Genomic DNA, 13,625 nt, shown 5'->3' on the forward strand with positions numbered 1-13,625 from the left:
TTTAATTAAATTAATTATATTAAAATTTTTTATTTATATATAATTTAATAATATAATAGATTTAAAATTTTTTAATAATTAAAAATATATTAAACATTTAATATTAAATTCTATTATAATTTAATTATATTAATTTTACTTTAAAGTTTAAAAAAAATATAAATTATTTCGTTAAAAATATCAAAAATGAAAAAAAATTATAATTTATCGTGTATATTTATATGTATAAATAAATATATGTATATATATAAATATAAATATATATATATATATATATATATATATATATATAAAATATACTAGTTATAAAAATAATCTTTAAATCAAAGAATTATTTTAGTTTTATTAAGAATATACATTATTTTTGACAAATTATATTTTAAAATAATTAATTTCTCCCTAGATTATAAAAAGTAAAGATTTTGAAAAAATTTTTAATGATTATTAGTCTTAAATTAATATAAGTATTGACAGCATTTTAAATTAATAGTTTTCTTTTAATTTAAATTTATAATAAAATATTGATTAAATTTAAGATAAATATAATTTTCATGATCTTATTTCAAAACTTAAAAATTTAGAAGAAAAAGTTTTTAGTCCAACTGAAAATAATAATATTAAATAGTTTTTGGAAAAATAAAAAAAAATTAATGAATAGAAATATTTTATTAATCTTAACGAAAAAGAAAATAGTAAAGATAAATTTTTATCCTTTAAAGAAAAAAATCTTAATTAATAAGAAAAAAACTTTGAAATTTTATAGTTTTAAAGCAAAGAATAAAATAATAAAACATTTTATGAAAAACAATAGCAAAATTTAGTATATAAAACTAATATTATTTAAAAATAATAAAAACATTCAGGACATTTTAATTGATAGTATTATTAATTTTATAAAAATATAAGTTATGAATTTTATATATATTAAATATATTTTTATTGATAATTAAAATTTATTATTATTATGCTTTTTATAATAGTTTATATAAAAATATTTTTAAATTTTACATTTAATATTTGTATAAAAATTATATATTAAAACTTTTTATTTTTAAAAATAATAATTAATAACATATATAAGATATTATATTAATAAAAAATTAATATATTTAAAAATTAAATATTTTAAGAAATTAAATATATTATATAAATTAAGATATAAAAATAAATTAAATAATATATATATATTATATATATATATATACTTATATATGTATATTATTTTTATAATAATTTTTTCTTATTTTAAATATTAATTTTTATATTATTTTATTTTTAAAAGTTTGTCTATTTAATTTTTCAGAATATTTTTTTTAGAATATTTAGCTAAAAATGAAAATTTATATTTTTTTTAATATTTAAATATAATTATATTATTAGAAAAATTTATAAAATAAAAATATTTTTTATTTATTAAATAAATATATGAAACATTATATTTTATTATTTTTTTTTTTTTTTTTACAATGATATAATAATAATTTTATATTTTTTAATATATTTTAAAATATCTATTAAATCAAAAAAATTAAAAATACTATATTTAAATATCTTTATGTTTTAAAGTTATATGTTTTTATTTTTTATAAAATAATTATAGTTAAATTTATATATTTTTAAAAATTAAAAAATATTATTTAATTCGATTATATTTATATTAAAATATTTTTATAATTTAAAAAAAATATAAAAAAAAGGTTAAATTAAAAAAAAATAATATAAAAATAAAACAAAAAAATATGAGTTCAAAAAAATATACAAATAAAGAAGAAAAATCATTAATTTACGACAATAATTTATACCAAACCCAAACAAAACGAAAAGCATTAGAATTAAGTCCAGATGAAGAAGATTATAACCAAGAATAAACTAAGAAATTAAAACTATCAACAATCAATCCTTTAACATAAAAACCATATTCAAAAAAATATTACAGTTTATTAAAAGTTAGATAAACGCTACCAGCTTGGGAAGCTAAAGAACAATTATTTAATTTACTTGATAATCATTAAGTTATTGTATTATAAGGAGAAACAGGTTCAGGAAAAACGACATAAATACCTTAATTTTTATTAGAATCTAAATATATTTAAGGGTTAAAAAAAATATATATAATGAATATAATGAATAAAAAAAATAATAGTAAAAAAGGTATATGTATAACGCAACCAAGAAGGGTTGCAGCAATGTCGGTCGCTAAAAGAGTAGCAGATGAAACAGTAATTTATAAAAATAATTAATAAATATAAATTCATTTTATTTATAAATAAATTAATTCAAATATTTATAATTTTTTTTTTATAATTAAATTAATATATATATAGGATGTAATATTAGGCGAAGAAGTAGGTTATTCAATTCGTTTTGAGGATAAAACTTCTTAAAAGACCATATTGAAATATTTAACAGATGGTATGTTATTACGTGAGGCTATGCATGACCCTTTATTAGAAAAATATAGTATAATAATACTTGATGAAGCCCACGAACGTACTCTAAACACTGATATCCTTTTTGGTTTATTAAAAGAAATTTTACAGAATCGAAAAGATCTAAAAGTAGTAGTTATGTCCGCCACTATGGACGCAGAGAAATTCTAAAACTACTTCAAAGATGCACCTTTATTAGATATTCCTGGAAGATTGCACCCTGTGGAGATTTTTTATACTCACGAACCAGAAAAAGACTACGTAGAAGCCACTATTAGGACTGTAATACAGATTCATATGTATGAGGAAGAGGGAGATATTTTAGTATTTTTAACCGGAGAAGAGGAAATAGAAAATGCATGTAAATAAATTAAATAAGAAATATAAAAATAAGGTGATTCAGTAGGAAATATTAGCGTAGTACCCTTATATTCTTCCCTACCACCCTCTATGTAATAAAAAATATTCGATTCAGCCCCTCCAATTAATAAAAAGGGAATTCCTGGCCGAAAAATAATTGTTTCTACAAACATTGCCGAAACTTCTTTGACAATAGACGGAATAGTATACGTAATAGATCCCGGCTTTTCTAAATAAAAAGTCTTTAATCCCCGTATGAGAGTCGAATCTTTACTAGTCTCCCCGATCTCGAAAGCTTCTGCTAAATAAAGGGCTGGTCGTGCGGGTAGAACTCGTCCTGGGAAATGTTTCAGATTATACACCGAGCAATCTTTCAAAAACGAACTCATAGAAGATACCTATCCTGAAATACTAAGATCCAACTTAGCTTCAGTAGTCCTTACATTAAAGAAATTAGGTATAAACGACCTTGTACACTTTGATTTTATGGACCCTCCTGCTCCTGAAACACTTATGAGGGCTTTAGAATTACTTAATGATTTAGGTGCGCTAGATGACGAAGGAGAATTGACTAAAATAGGAGAAATGATGGCTGAATTTCCCTTAGAACCTTAATTAAGTAAGATTTTATTAAATTCTCCATAATATTAATGTTCAGAGGAAATTGTTAGTATAGTAGCACTTTTAAGTGTCCCTAATATATTCTAAAGACCAAAAGAATTATAAAGGGAGGCAGATGATGCCAAACTAAAATTCTGTAATCCAGATGGTGATCATTTGACTATGTTAAATGCTTACAATGCCTATAAATAAAAAAAGAAAACTAAGATTGGTGTAAATAAAATTTCCTTAATTTAAGATCTTTGAAATCAGCAGATGATGTCAGGGATTAATTAAAGTAGATTATGTTAAAAATGTCTATAGTATTTATTTCTTGTGGAAATAATAACTTCGAAAATGTTAAAAAATGCCTACTTTCAGGTTTCTTTATGTAAGTCGCTAAATTATAAAGAAATGGGGCATATATGGCATTTAAAGATGTATAAACTGTAGCTATTCACCCTTCTTCGGTGATTGATAATAAACCTGATTGGGTCATTTATAATGAGTTTGTATTAACTAAAAGGCATTATATAAGAACTGTTACGGAAATTAAAGGCGATTATTTGTTTGAGGTTAATCCTGATTATTTCAATCCAGCTAGAATAAAACATATTGATACTAAAAGAGATTTAGAAAAATTGGAAAGAGAAGTTCTTGAAAAAAGAAAATAGAAAAATTATAAATGAAAATTATATTATAATTAAATTTATATATATATATAATAATATATATATATATATATATCTATAAATTATAATTTTTATTTTGTTATAATAATTTTTAGATAGTTTTATTTTTATAATAAAAATTAAATAAATTATTCTTTACCTTTAAAAAAAAATATTTAATATAATCAATTATTTAATATTTATTACATAAAAATGAAAAGAATTAAAGAAACTTATTTTAGAGACTATTTGTCTCCTCCTTATACAAATGGAATTTCAGGAGTAAAAGAATTAGAAGGTGAAGATTTAGGTTTTTAAAATAAAATTTTTTTTATTATATTTATGATTATAAAATAAGCTTATGATTCGAGAGTTTAATTTAATAAATAATAATAAAAAAAATGGATTGAATAATAATTATAAGAAAAAAAAAAAATTGATGATGCATATAAATAAGAAGAATAAGCTTACGCATAATAAACATTAGAATTAAATAGAATGAGGTATTATTATTTATTAAAACTTTAAATTAAATTTTAATCTAAATATAAAAGAGGAATGCTAGAAGATGATTTTAATAGAAAAAAAGCATTAATGAGAGAAATAATAAGATAAGAAAACTTGAGAATGGTAGATAAAAATTTATTTATATATTTAATAATATTCTTTTATTTCATAGAGTAAAGAAAATAAGAATTATAAAAAAATATGAAAAATGAAAAATTATTATATGAATAAAATGAGTCATATTATTTGAATATAAGAGGTTAAAAAAGAAAATTTCCTTGAGTATAATATATACATATTAAAATTATTAAAATATTATTTAAAATATTTAATAATAAATATAATAGTAATAGTATTTATCAAATGTATAAATATAAATAAAAAAATTTTATTAAAAATTTATATATAATACCTATTTTTTATCAATTATTAAATAATTAATAAATATATAGTTAAATATAATTAAAATAATTGATAAAATATTTAATTATTTATAAATAAATTTATAAAAAATTAAATATAAACAATATATTTTATATAAAAATATCATATATAAAAATAAATAATATTATTAAAAAAAAAAATGAAAAAATAACTTTTTACAAAACAAATGTTTTGTTTTAAGGATATGGTTAAATCTTTTTATTTATAGGATTTAAGATAATTTATGTATATTCATTAAAACTATTTTTCTATTTTTTATACCGAAATAGGTATATTCAAATAATTAGCTTTATCTTATAAACTATTTGAAATTAATAAACTTTCTATAGTATTATTTAATTTTAGTTTTAATTAATTAATATAATTATTATTTTTTTTATTATTATTATTATTATTATTATTATTATTATTATTATTATTATCATCATTTTCATTATAATTTTTTAATTATAAATTAATATCAATATCAATCTATTTGCTATTTCTGATTTTATATTAATTTTCTTACTTTTGTTTTTCTTGTTCATTTATTTATTTTACAATTTTTTAATCGAATTCTAAAATTTCTAAATTAGTTTTTAAAAGCCCGTCTTCATTATATCCTCCAAAAATAATTAGGCTTTTTTAATTTATAAAGCATTAATGCATAGCTCTATTTTAAGCCTTTTATCCACATATATTTACTTAAATCCATTCTAAATTTCTTAAATTTAAGACATGTAAATCATTATAAAAAAAAGTTGATTTTTAAGTTTCATATTTGCCTCCAAAAAGTATAATTAATTACATTGATTATAAGTAATTCATTGAATGCATACATCTTTTACTTGGTAATTATCCTTAAACATATATTAAAAAATATTTTATAAATAATATTTTAAAAATAAATCATTTTTTTTATATAATAATAATAAAAAAAAACCTATAGTATTTACTTCTTCAATCCAATTATAATTATCATTTTTAAATTTTAGTAAAAACATTTAATTTTTAATATAATTATCATTTCCATCAATTCCTCCAAACAAAAAAAGTCCTATCTCTTTAGCTTAATCTTATTTAAAACTTTAATTTTTAACAACAGATTATTAAATAACAGAATTATCCTCAGAAACAAAACAAGTTTAATGAAAAGCAATTCCATTTTAAAAAATTTTATTATTTTTAAAATTTATATTTTTCCAAATAAACTTTTTAGTATTTAAAATAAAAGCATCTTTTAAAATTTTTCCATCATTATTAATTCCTCCAATAACAATCATTTAATCATTCCCAATCATACATGCGGAATGATTTTTTCTGGCTTCTATTAAATCTCCTTTACAAAAATGATATTTCCATTAAAAAAAATCACTGTCAAAACTAACGGTATCATTTAAAAAAATCTTGTTGTTTTTTAATCTTGATTGAGTTTAATTATAATCCACAATTTCACCTCCGAAAACTAGAATCTTATTTGGTAAATATTCTACGGCTGTATGGTTATATCTAGATTAAAAAACACTATTATATCTATCTAATATGTAAGTCTTCTTTTTTTTGTTAATTATATTTTAAGGATTTTTCTACATCCATTCTTTTAATGGAAATTAACAGTAATCTTTTAAATCTATAACGCTAATTTCATTTATTATATTAGATGAAAAACCTCCTATTAAAAATGCCTTGTTTGAAAAAACTTAAGTTAATGAAAAACTTATTCTAGGAATAGGTTTCCATTAATTTTATTAGTCTTTTTATATCCAACAGCAATTAATGGAAGGTTAATAGGTTTACATGAAATAATCTGTTTGGGAAACTTTTAGATCTTTTTCAGTAGGAGATTTTATTTCGGATTCTTTTTTTTCTGGAAGAAACGGATAATGTTCAATTTCTTATTTTTTTATAAAAATTTTTATTTTTTTTTGTAGGTTTCTTAATTTTTATTTATAATTTTATGATATTTTAAAAGCTTAATTATATTAAGTTTATTCAAATTCTTTTATTATATTATTATATAGATTCTACGAGTATTTATTTTAGTCAAGTTTTATTTAAATATTTTTCCTTTTAATAAACTACTCTTATTGAGTATTTTTTTAGGAAAAGTTCCTTTCATTATTAAAAAGAGTCGAAAATTAATTACTATTACTTTCATTATTTTTTTAACGATAATAATCATAATTTTGAGGATTTGTAATTTAAAAATTTGCTTATTAATCTTACCATAACTATTAAAATGAAATAAATTGTTTTTTTTTTTGTTTCCATATATTTTAAGGAATAACTATTATATCATTTTAATTTTCGTAAAAACTCTTATAAATTTTCTGTTTGTGCTACAAAGATATATTTTCAATAGAAAAAAAATGCGAAGAACTGTTTTTTGAGAGTTTCTGTGTATTTGTTTTTTAAAAATCTAGCTTATTTTAAGTTTAGGTAATCTTTTTTAATATATTTTGTTGTTTTTGAGAATTCTAGTTCATTTAATTTAAACCATTAAGAGAAAACGATTTTTATTTTTTTATTTAATCCATATTATAATACATTTATATATGAATATTTTAGTTTTAATAATTGTCTTTTTATTTACAAATAATTATTTTTTAATTATATGAATGTTTAATTTTTTAAAATTATAAAAAAAAAAAAAAAAATTATTTAAAAACAAAACAAAAATTATTAAAATATATATAAATTTATTTTATTTTTTCTATAAAAAAAAAATAAATTAAATATTATATTAGTTAAATAAATTGATGGTCTAAAAATAAAAATAAAAAAACAATAAAAAGCAATTTATATCCTCTTTTTTTTTTTTCTTAAAAATAATAAAAAATGTCTTTTAAAAATAAAATTACATTAAAATAAAGACTTAAATTATAAAAAAAACCATAATAAATATAACTTTTACAATATGGTTCATATGAAACCAATATATTATATTAAGACACATAAACTATAAATAATGTATCATTATAACTAAAACAGGAAATAAATGCTGCAAAACAATTTGCAAAAGATAATTAATTAATTGGTTTAGCGGGAATACAAATATTTTCTGTTGATAGGTATTTTATACTATCGAAAGAAGTAAAAATGATGATGCTTTTTGGATTGAATAAAATGATTATCCAATCGATTAATATGAAGTTATAATTAATCCAAAAATAATATCTTTGTAAAATGTACAATAAAAATAAATAATTTAAAATATTTGTTTTATATCTCTTATAAGGAAAAGTTATTAAGTTAAACAGAATTTTCACCTAATTTTCCATAATTTTTAGCTGAAATAGATAGATATGATGAAATAAAAGTAAGGTATTTAAATGAACAAATGGATGAAGTAGAAAGAGTAATAAAAAACTTTGAAAGTAGAGCATTTTAACATTATTTAGATTATTTATTTGGGAAAAATATTTTAGATTTGAGAATTAATTAAAGTTAAATTAGTGTTTAAGAAGAGGTTAAAAAACATTTCGTAACATTATAAAAGGTTAATATATAGAAATAAAATAAATAAATATCTATAATTTATAAATTTATATATTTATTTATATATTTAGTTAATTGATGAATATTCTTTAATTTATAAAGAAAATAGATTAAAATATCCAGATAAATTCAAATAAAGAAGTCTTTTTGAACTAAATAATCATATTTTTTAATTAAAAGGTTTTTAATTTGAGAATCAATTTAAAGATAAATTACTTTAAGCTGTACGATAAGATTTAACTTTGCATTAATAATAAAATCTTTAAAAATGAGAAAAAAAATTATTATTTTTTGTAAATATTGCTTTTTTATTATTATTATACTAAAAAACCAATAATTTTTAAATAAATGATTATTTATTTAAATAAAAAATTAATTTTTTTATTTAAAAGTTTATTTTTTTTATTTTTTTGATAATATTTTTATATATATTTACGAACTTTTATTTAATTTTTTTTTTTTTGTATATAATATATTTTTATAATTTATAAACTTTTTAAATATTTTGAAAAAAAATTATATTTGAATATTATTAAATAAAAAAATATATTTTCTTTCCAATAAAAATAACATTTATTATTATTTTTAACTTTTTTATTGAGTGAAAAATAAGTATATAAATATATCCTTTGAATATTTTTGTTAAATTTAATTTAAATTAATCTTTTTTATATTATTTTTATTTCTAAAAAAAATACTCTTTAAAAATTAATAAATGAAACCAACTTATATTAGAAAAAAAAATAGTAAAAATTAATATGCCTTAAACAAATAACACATTTTTAAATAAAATTAATTTAATAATATTTTAAAATTTTTGTTTAAAGAAAATATATTAAAATAATATCAGAGAAATATTTTTTTATTTAATATAAAAAAAAATATATAAGTTATTAAAAAATATATGTTTATAATATTAAAAAATAGGATTAATAAATATAAATAAATTAAAAAGGTTTTTTTTTAATATTTTTAAATTAATTTTTAAAAATTAAATTTTATGAAAGTATAAAATTAAGAAAAAAAATTAAATTATAAAACATTTAATATATATTACGTATAAAAAAGTAAAAAAATATTGAATTTTTTAAAAATAATAAAAAATAGTTGTTAATTTTTAAAAATAAAAAAAAAAGATAAAAGATAAATATATATATAATAATATTATAATTATATAAAAATAAAGTATTTAAAATATATTATTGAATGATATTTTCTTTTTAATTTATTAAATAAAAATAAATATTAATTTCATTTATATTTTAAAAACGATATAAAAATATATATTAAATATAAATAAATTATTTTAAAATATTCATTGAAATAAAAAAAATTAAAAAGTTAAAAATATTTAAAGTACAAAAAAAATATATATTATAAAAATTAAATTTAATAAAAAAAAATATGTTGCAAGACAATAAAAAAATTGTTAAAAAATAAAATTCTTCAGAAAATGAATCCACAGCTTCTGAAAAATCCGAATAAATTATAATTCCAAATCCAAAATATAAAACTGCTCTTTGTCGTGCTTTTTAAAGTAAGCACTTAAAAATAAAATTATTTTATTTTTTTTCATTTTTCAACTTTTATTTGTTTTATTTTTTTCATTTTTTTTTTTTTTTTTTTTTTTTTTTATTTTTAAAACAAAAAAACAAAAAAACAAAAAAACAAAAAAAAATTAAAATACAAATTTATGAAATATGTATATTTATAATCAAACGTAAATATATTTGATTTATTTTTATTTTTTTAAAAAAAGTACATTCATGCACAAGAGGTAATAATTGCCATTTTGCACATGTAATTTCTTTTAAAAATATTTTTAAATTAAAAAAAAATCAAATATAAAAACAAATTAATTTATATATTTTATATCATATAAAATTAGGGAGAAAAAGAGCTTAGAAATGTATTAGATGTAAAATATTTATATAAAATTAAATATATATATATATATATATATTTATTTTATTAACAAAAAATATTATATATATATACATATAAATTAGAATAAAGAATTTTTCTAACTAACTTAAAATTAAAACAATAGAAATTTAAAATGGCCAAATACAATTCCAATAAATTGTAAATTATATAATATAATATCCTTCATTTATTTATTTTATTTTTTTACAAAATATAGACAAAACAAATATTTGCAAATTTTATTTATAAGGTTTATAATTAAAAAAATAAAAATACTCGTTTATTTATATAAATCAATTAAAAATAGATGGAAAATGCAAATATAATTAAAATTGTAATTTCGCACATGGAGAAGAAGAAAAAAGTGAAGTAATAATTTAAAAAAAATTAAAAAATTAAAAATAATAATAAAAAGATTTCTAATAAAGTTTTAAATGAATTTAGTAAAAATTAAAATAACAATAATAAAATTAATCCAATCATATAAGATTAAAGCATTTTTTTATAATAACAAGTTTTCTTGAATTATTATTAACATATGATGTTTTAATTTACTTTAGCAAATAATTAACATAATTTAATTTAGGATTATATTTAATAAATAGAAAAATAAAACAAAGACTTAACAATTTAATCAAGTATTAAAGAAATTAAATATTAAAATTCTGGATACAGGTTTAGAAAGGCTTTGAAATTAATTAAAAAAATATGCTCTAGAAACGGAGCAACAGAAAAAGAGAAAGAAATACTTTAATAAATATCTATATATTATTGATGATAATTTGATTTTAAATTTTTATTTTTTTTTAACTTTTCTAAAAAATAAAATAAAAAACCCTTATAAATTTTTTCATTCAAAAAAAATAATAATATAAATAAAAGTAAATTTATATATATATACAATTTTATAATCTATTAAATTGTATTTATATATTTATTTATTTTTATTTTATTCTTTTTTTTAAAAAATTTTTAAAAGTTCATTTTTATTATTTTTATAACAATATTTTATAAAATAGTAATTTAATATAAATTGGATTTTTATAAAAAAAATTATTTTAGTTTATATAGTTTTTTTTTTTTTTTTTATAAAAATAAATAAATAAGTTTATATTAATTTTTTTTTAATAAATAATAATAAAAATGTAAAAATTATATATAAATTAATTCATATTCTAAAAAAATATATGTAAATTTGATATCTTAATTAAGATATTATTATTATTTTTATAAATTTATAATGAACTACACATTATTTATTATGCAGTAAATAAACTTATAATTTATTATTTTTTATTTTTAGAAAATTATAATATATAAATAATTGTATTTACTTTTATAAAAAACACAATAAAAAAAAATATATAATAGATGTATAAAAAATATGAAATAATAAATTAATTTTATAATTTTTTTTTTTTTTTGTAGATTTTATTATATTAAAATATTATAAATTTTTAATTTTATTGTAATGGAAAAAGCAAATTAAAATAATAGTAAAATAAATTTTTTAAATAATTGATTATATATTCATAAATTAAAGATTAAGATTAAAATAACTATTAATCACCAGATAGTTGCAATTTTTAAATAAGTTAGAAATACTATTTATAATAAAATTGATATAATTTTTTATTTAATAAATTTTAATAATAAAGAACATATAAAATCTGAAATGGAAACAAATGCTTAATCATTAAATGAAGTTGCAAATAATTACGAAGAAGAAGAAAATGAAAGAATTTAAGATGAAAAAATTATATTATAAAAATATAAAGAATTATCTAAATTTTAAAAAATAAAATAAAAATTTATCTTACTCTTAATGATAGTGAATATTCATTTATAGTATAAAAAAATTATAAAATAATTTGATAATATAAAATATATATATATATATATTAATATTTATCTATATATTATTTATATATAAATATATATATAAACTAATTCGAATTTTACTTTTTAAAAAATAAAATAAAAGTCAAAAGCCTTACTATGCTTTAATTTATGTTTAATTATGGTAGATGTGTTTTTAATGATACTTTCTACAGATAAATCATTATGTCTAGGAGAAAAAAAATATTGGTAATAACAATTATAATATTTATATGATAAAACTCTTATATTATATATTAATACTCTTTTTAATAAAAATATTTATATAAAAAAAGGGAATAACTAAACTTTTTTACAGCAATTATTTTTTTTATATAATTAATTTTAAGTATATTTTGTTGCAATTATTTTAAATAAGGCTTAAATGTATATTATAATTATATTACGAGTAAAAATATCAAATTATAAAAAATTATAATTATAAATATTATTATTAAATATAGAATGGGACGTGATAATAGAATTATTGGCATTAATTTATAGTATATATGAAGCAATATCATATTAATTAGACATTAATGTATCTGATTAAATAAAAATATTAAGATCATTATTTGCTTTACGATTAATTAAAATATTTTAATTTTAATCAATAAATAATGGTGTTAATGTAATAATTTAAAATATATATAATAATATATATATATATGTATATATATATATATATATATATATATATATATATATTTATATATACATTTTTATCTAATTATAAAAATATAAATATTTTAATAAATATTTTTATTTTTATATATAATTTCAAGATTTTAATTAAAGGGTTAAAATTAAGCATATAACCTTTATCTATATTATTATTTATTACTATTATATGTATTATTTTAATTTCAAGTATTTTATATTTTGCAGAAAAAGAATCTGATTAAAAGTATTTTTTTTTAATGAATTAAATTAACTAATAAATATTATTAGAGTAATCTCTAATATACCTTAAGCTATTTGGTGGGCTGTAATAACAATTACAACTGTTGGATATGGTGATACAATACCTTAATCTGTTTAAGGAAAAATTATAGCTTCGATTTCATTAATATTTGGTGTTTTAGTACTTAATCATATATATATATATTTTTTTATAATTTTAAATTAGCTTTTATCTCTTCCTGTAGCTATAATAGGAAATAATTTTCAAGAAATATATTTGTAAAATTAAAAAGATGAAAACAATTAAATTAAGAAAAAAATAAGAAGTCAATTTACCTAAAGCAGAGGAGAGGAAAAAGAAATTTTAAGAATTTGGTTGAAAATTAGCGAATTAGAAGAAGTTAATGAAAACATAGAAAAATTTATATAA

At 15.8% G+C, this 13,625-nt stretch overlaps 3 protein-coding genes across 3 annotated transcripts, besides 23 other annotated features; 2 read left to right on the plus strand and 1 right to left on the minus strand. All coding sequences in view use genetic code 6, as the record gives it.

The window, feature by feature from the left end:
- The first annotated feature begins 212 nt into the window (after positions 1 to 212).
- Positions 213 to 292: a microsatellite.
- A 793-nt stretch (positions 293 to 1,085) lies between these two features.
- Positions 1,086 to 1,173: a microsatellite.
- Positions 1,094 to 1,144: a microsatellite.
- Positions 1,098 to 1,202: a microsatellite.
- Positions 1,177 to 1,219: a microsatellite.
- Positions 1,215 to 1,271: a microsatellite.
- Positions 1,217 to 1,272: a microsatellite.
- A 914-nt stretch (positions 1,273 to 2,186) lies between these two features.
- IMG5_090910 (hypothetical protein) lies at positions 2,187 to 3,656 on the plus strand (the record flags this gene model as incomplete). The annotated part of the gene is made up of 2 exons (XM_004035680.1): positions 2,187 to 2,219; positions 2,325 to 3,656. The coding sequence occupies 2 exons, from the start codon at positions 2,187 to 2,189 to the stop codon at positions 3,654 to 3,656; spliced, it is 1,365 nt and encodes a 454-aa protein (XP_004035728.1).
- A 47-nt stretch (positions 3,657 to 3,703) lies between these two features.
- IMG5_090920 (hypothetical protein) lies at positions 3,704 to 4,078 on the plus strand (the record flags this gene model as incomplete). Its single annotated transcript, XM_004035681.1, has 1 exon — positions 3,704 to 4,078. One exon carries the CDS (start codon positions 3,704 to 3,706, stop codon positions 4,076 to 4,078), a length of 375 nt encoding a protein of 124 aa, XP_004035729.1.
- Positions 4,079 to 4,099: 21 nt separating this feature from the next.
- Positions 4,100 to 4,141: a microsatellite.
- Positions 4,142 to 5,242: 1,101 nt separating this feature from the next.
- Positions 5,243 to 6,582, minus strand: IMG5_090930 (kelch motif family protein, putative; the record flags this gene model as incomplete). The annotated part of the gene is made up of 2 exons (XM_004035682.1): positions 5,243 to 5,850; positions 5,934 to 6,582. The coding sequence occupies 2 exons, from the start codon at positions 6,580 to 6,582 to the stop codon at positions 5,243 to 5,245; spliced, it is 1,257 nt and encodes a 418-aa protein (XP_004035730.1).
- Positions 5,375 to 5,433: a microsatellite.
- Positions 5,786 to 5,821: a microsatellite.
- Positions 5,864 to 5,898: a microsatellite.
- A 1,040-nt stretch (positions 6,583 to 7,622) lies between the features above and the next one.
- Positions 7,623 to 7,678: a microsatellite.
- Positions 7,679 to 8,533: 855 nt separating this feature from the next.
- Positions 8,534 to 8,558: a microsatellite.
- A 295-nt stretch (positions 8,559 to 8,853) lies between these two features.
- Positions 8,854 to 8,896: a microsatellite.
- Positions 8,884 to 8,985: a microsatellite.
- A 1,078-nt stretch (positions 8,986 to 10,063) lies between these two features.
- Positions 10,064 to 10,118: a microsatellite.
- Positions 10,073 to 10,128: a microsatellite.
- Positions 10,082 to 10,128: a microsatellite.
- Positions 10,129 to 10,164: a microsatellite.
- A 1,288-nt stretch (positions 10,165 to 11,452) lies between these two features.
- Positions 11,453 to 11,540: a microsatellite.
- Positions 11,541 to 12,298: 758 nt separating this feature from the next.
- Positions 12,299 to 12,358: a microsatellite.
- A 566-nt stretch (positions 12,359 to 12,924) lies between these two features.
- Positions 12,925 to 13,009: a microsatellite.
- Positions 12,937 to 13,009: a microsatellite.
- Positions 13,010 to 13,625: the final 616 nt, after the last annotated feature.

This window comes from Ichthyophthirius multifiliis, assembly GCF_000220395.1.
Source record: "Ichthyophthirius multifiliis unplaced genomic scaffold scaff_1120509250716, whole genome shotgun sequence".
Taxonomy (NCBI): Eukaryota; Ciliophora; class Oligohymenophorea; order Hymenostomatida; genus Ichthyophthirius; species Ichthyophthirius multifiliis.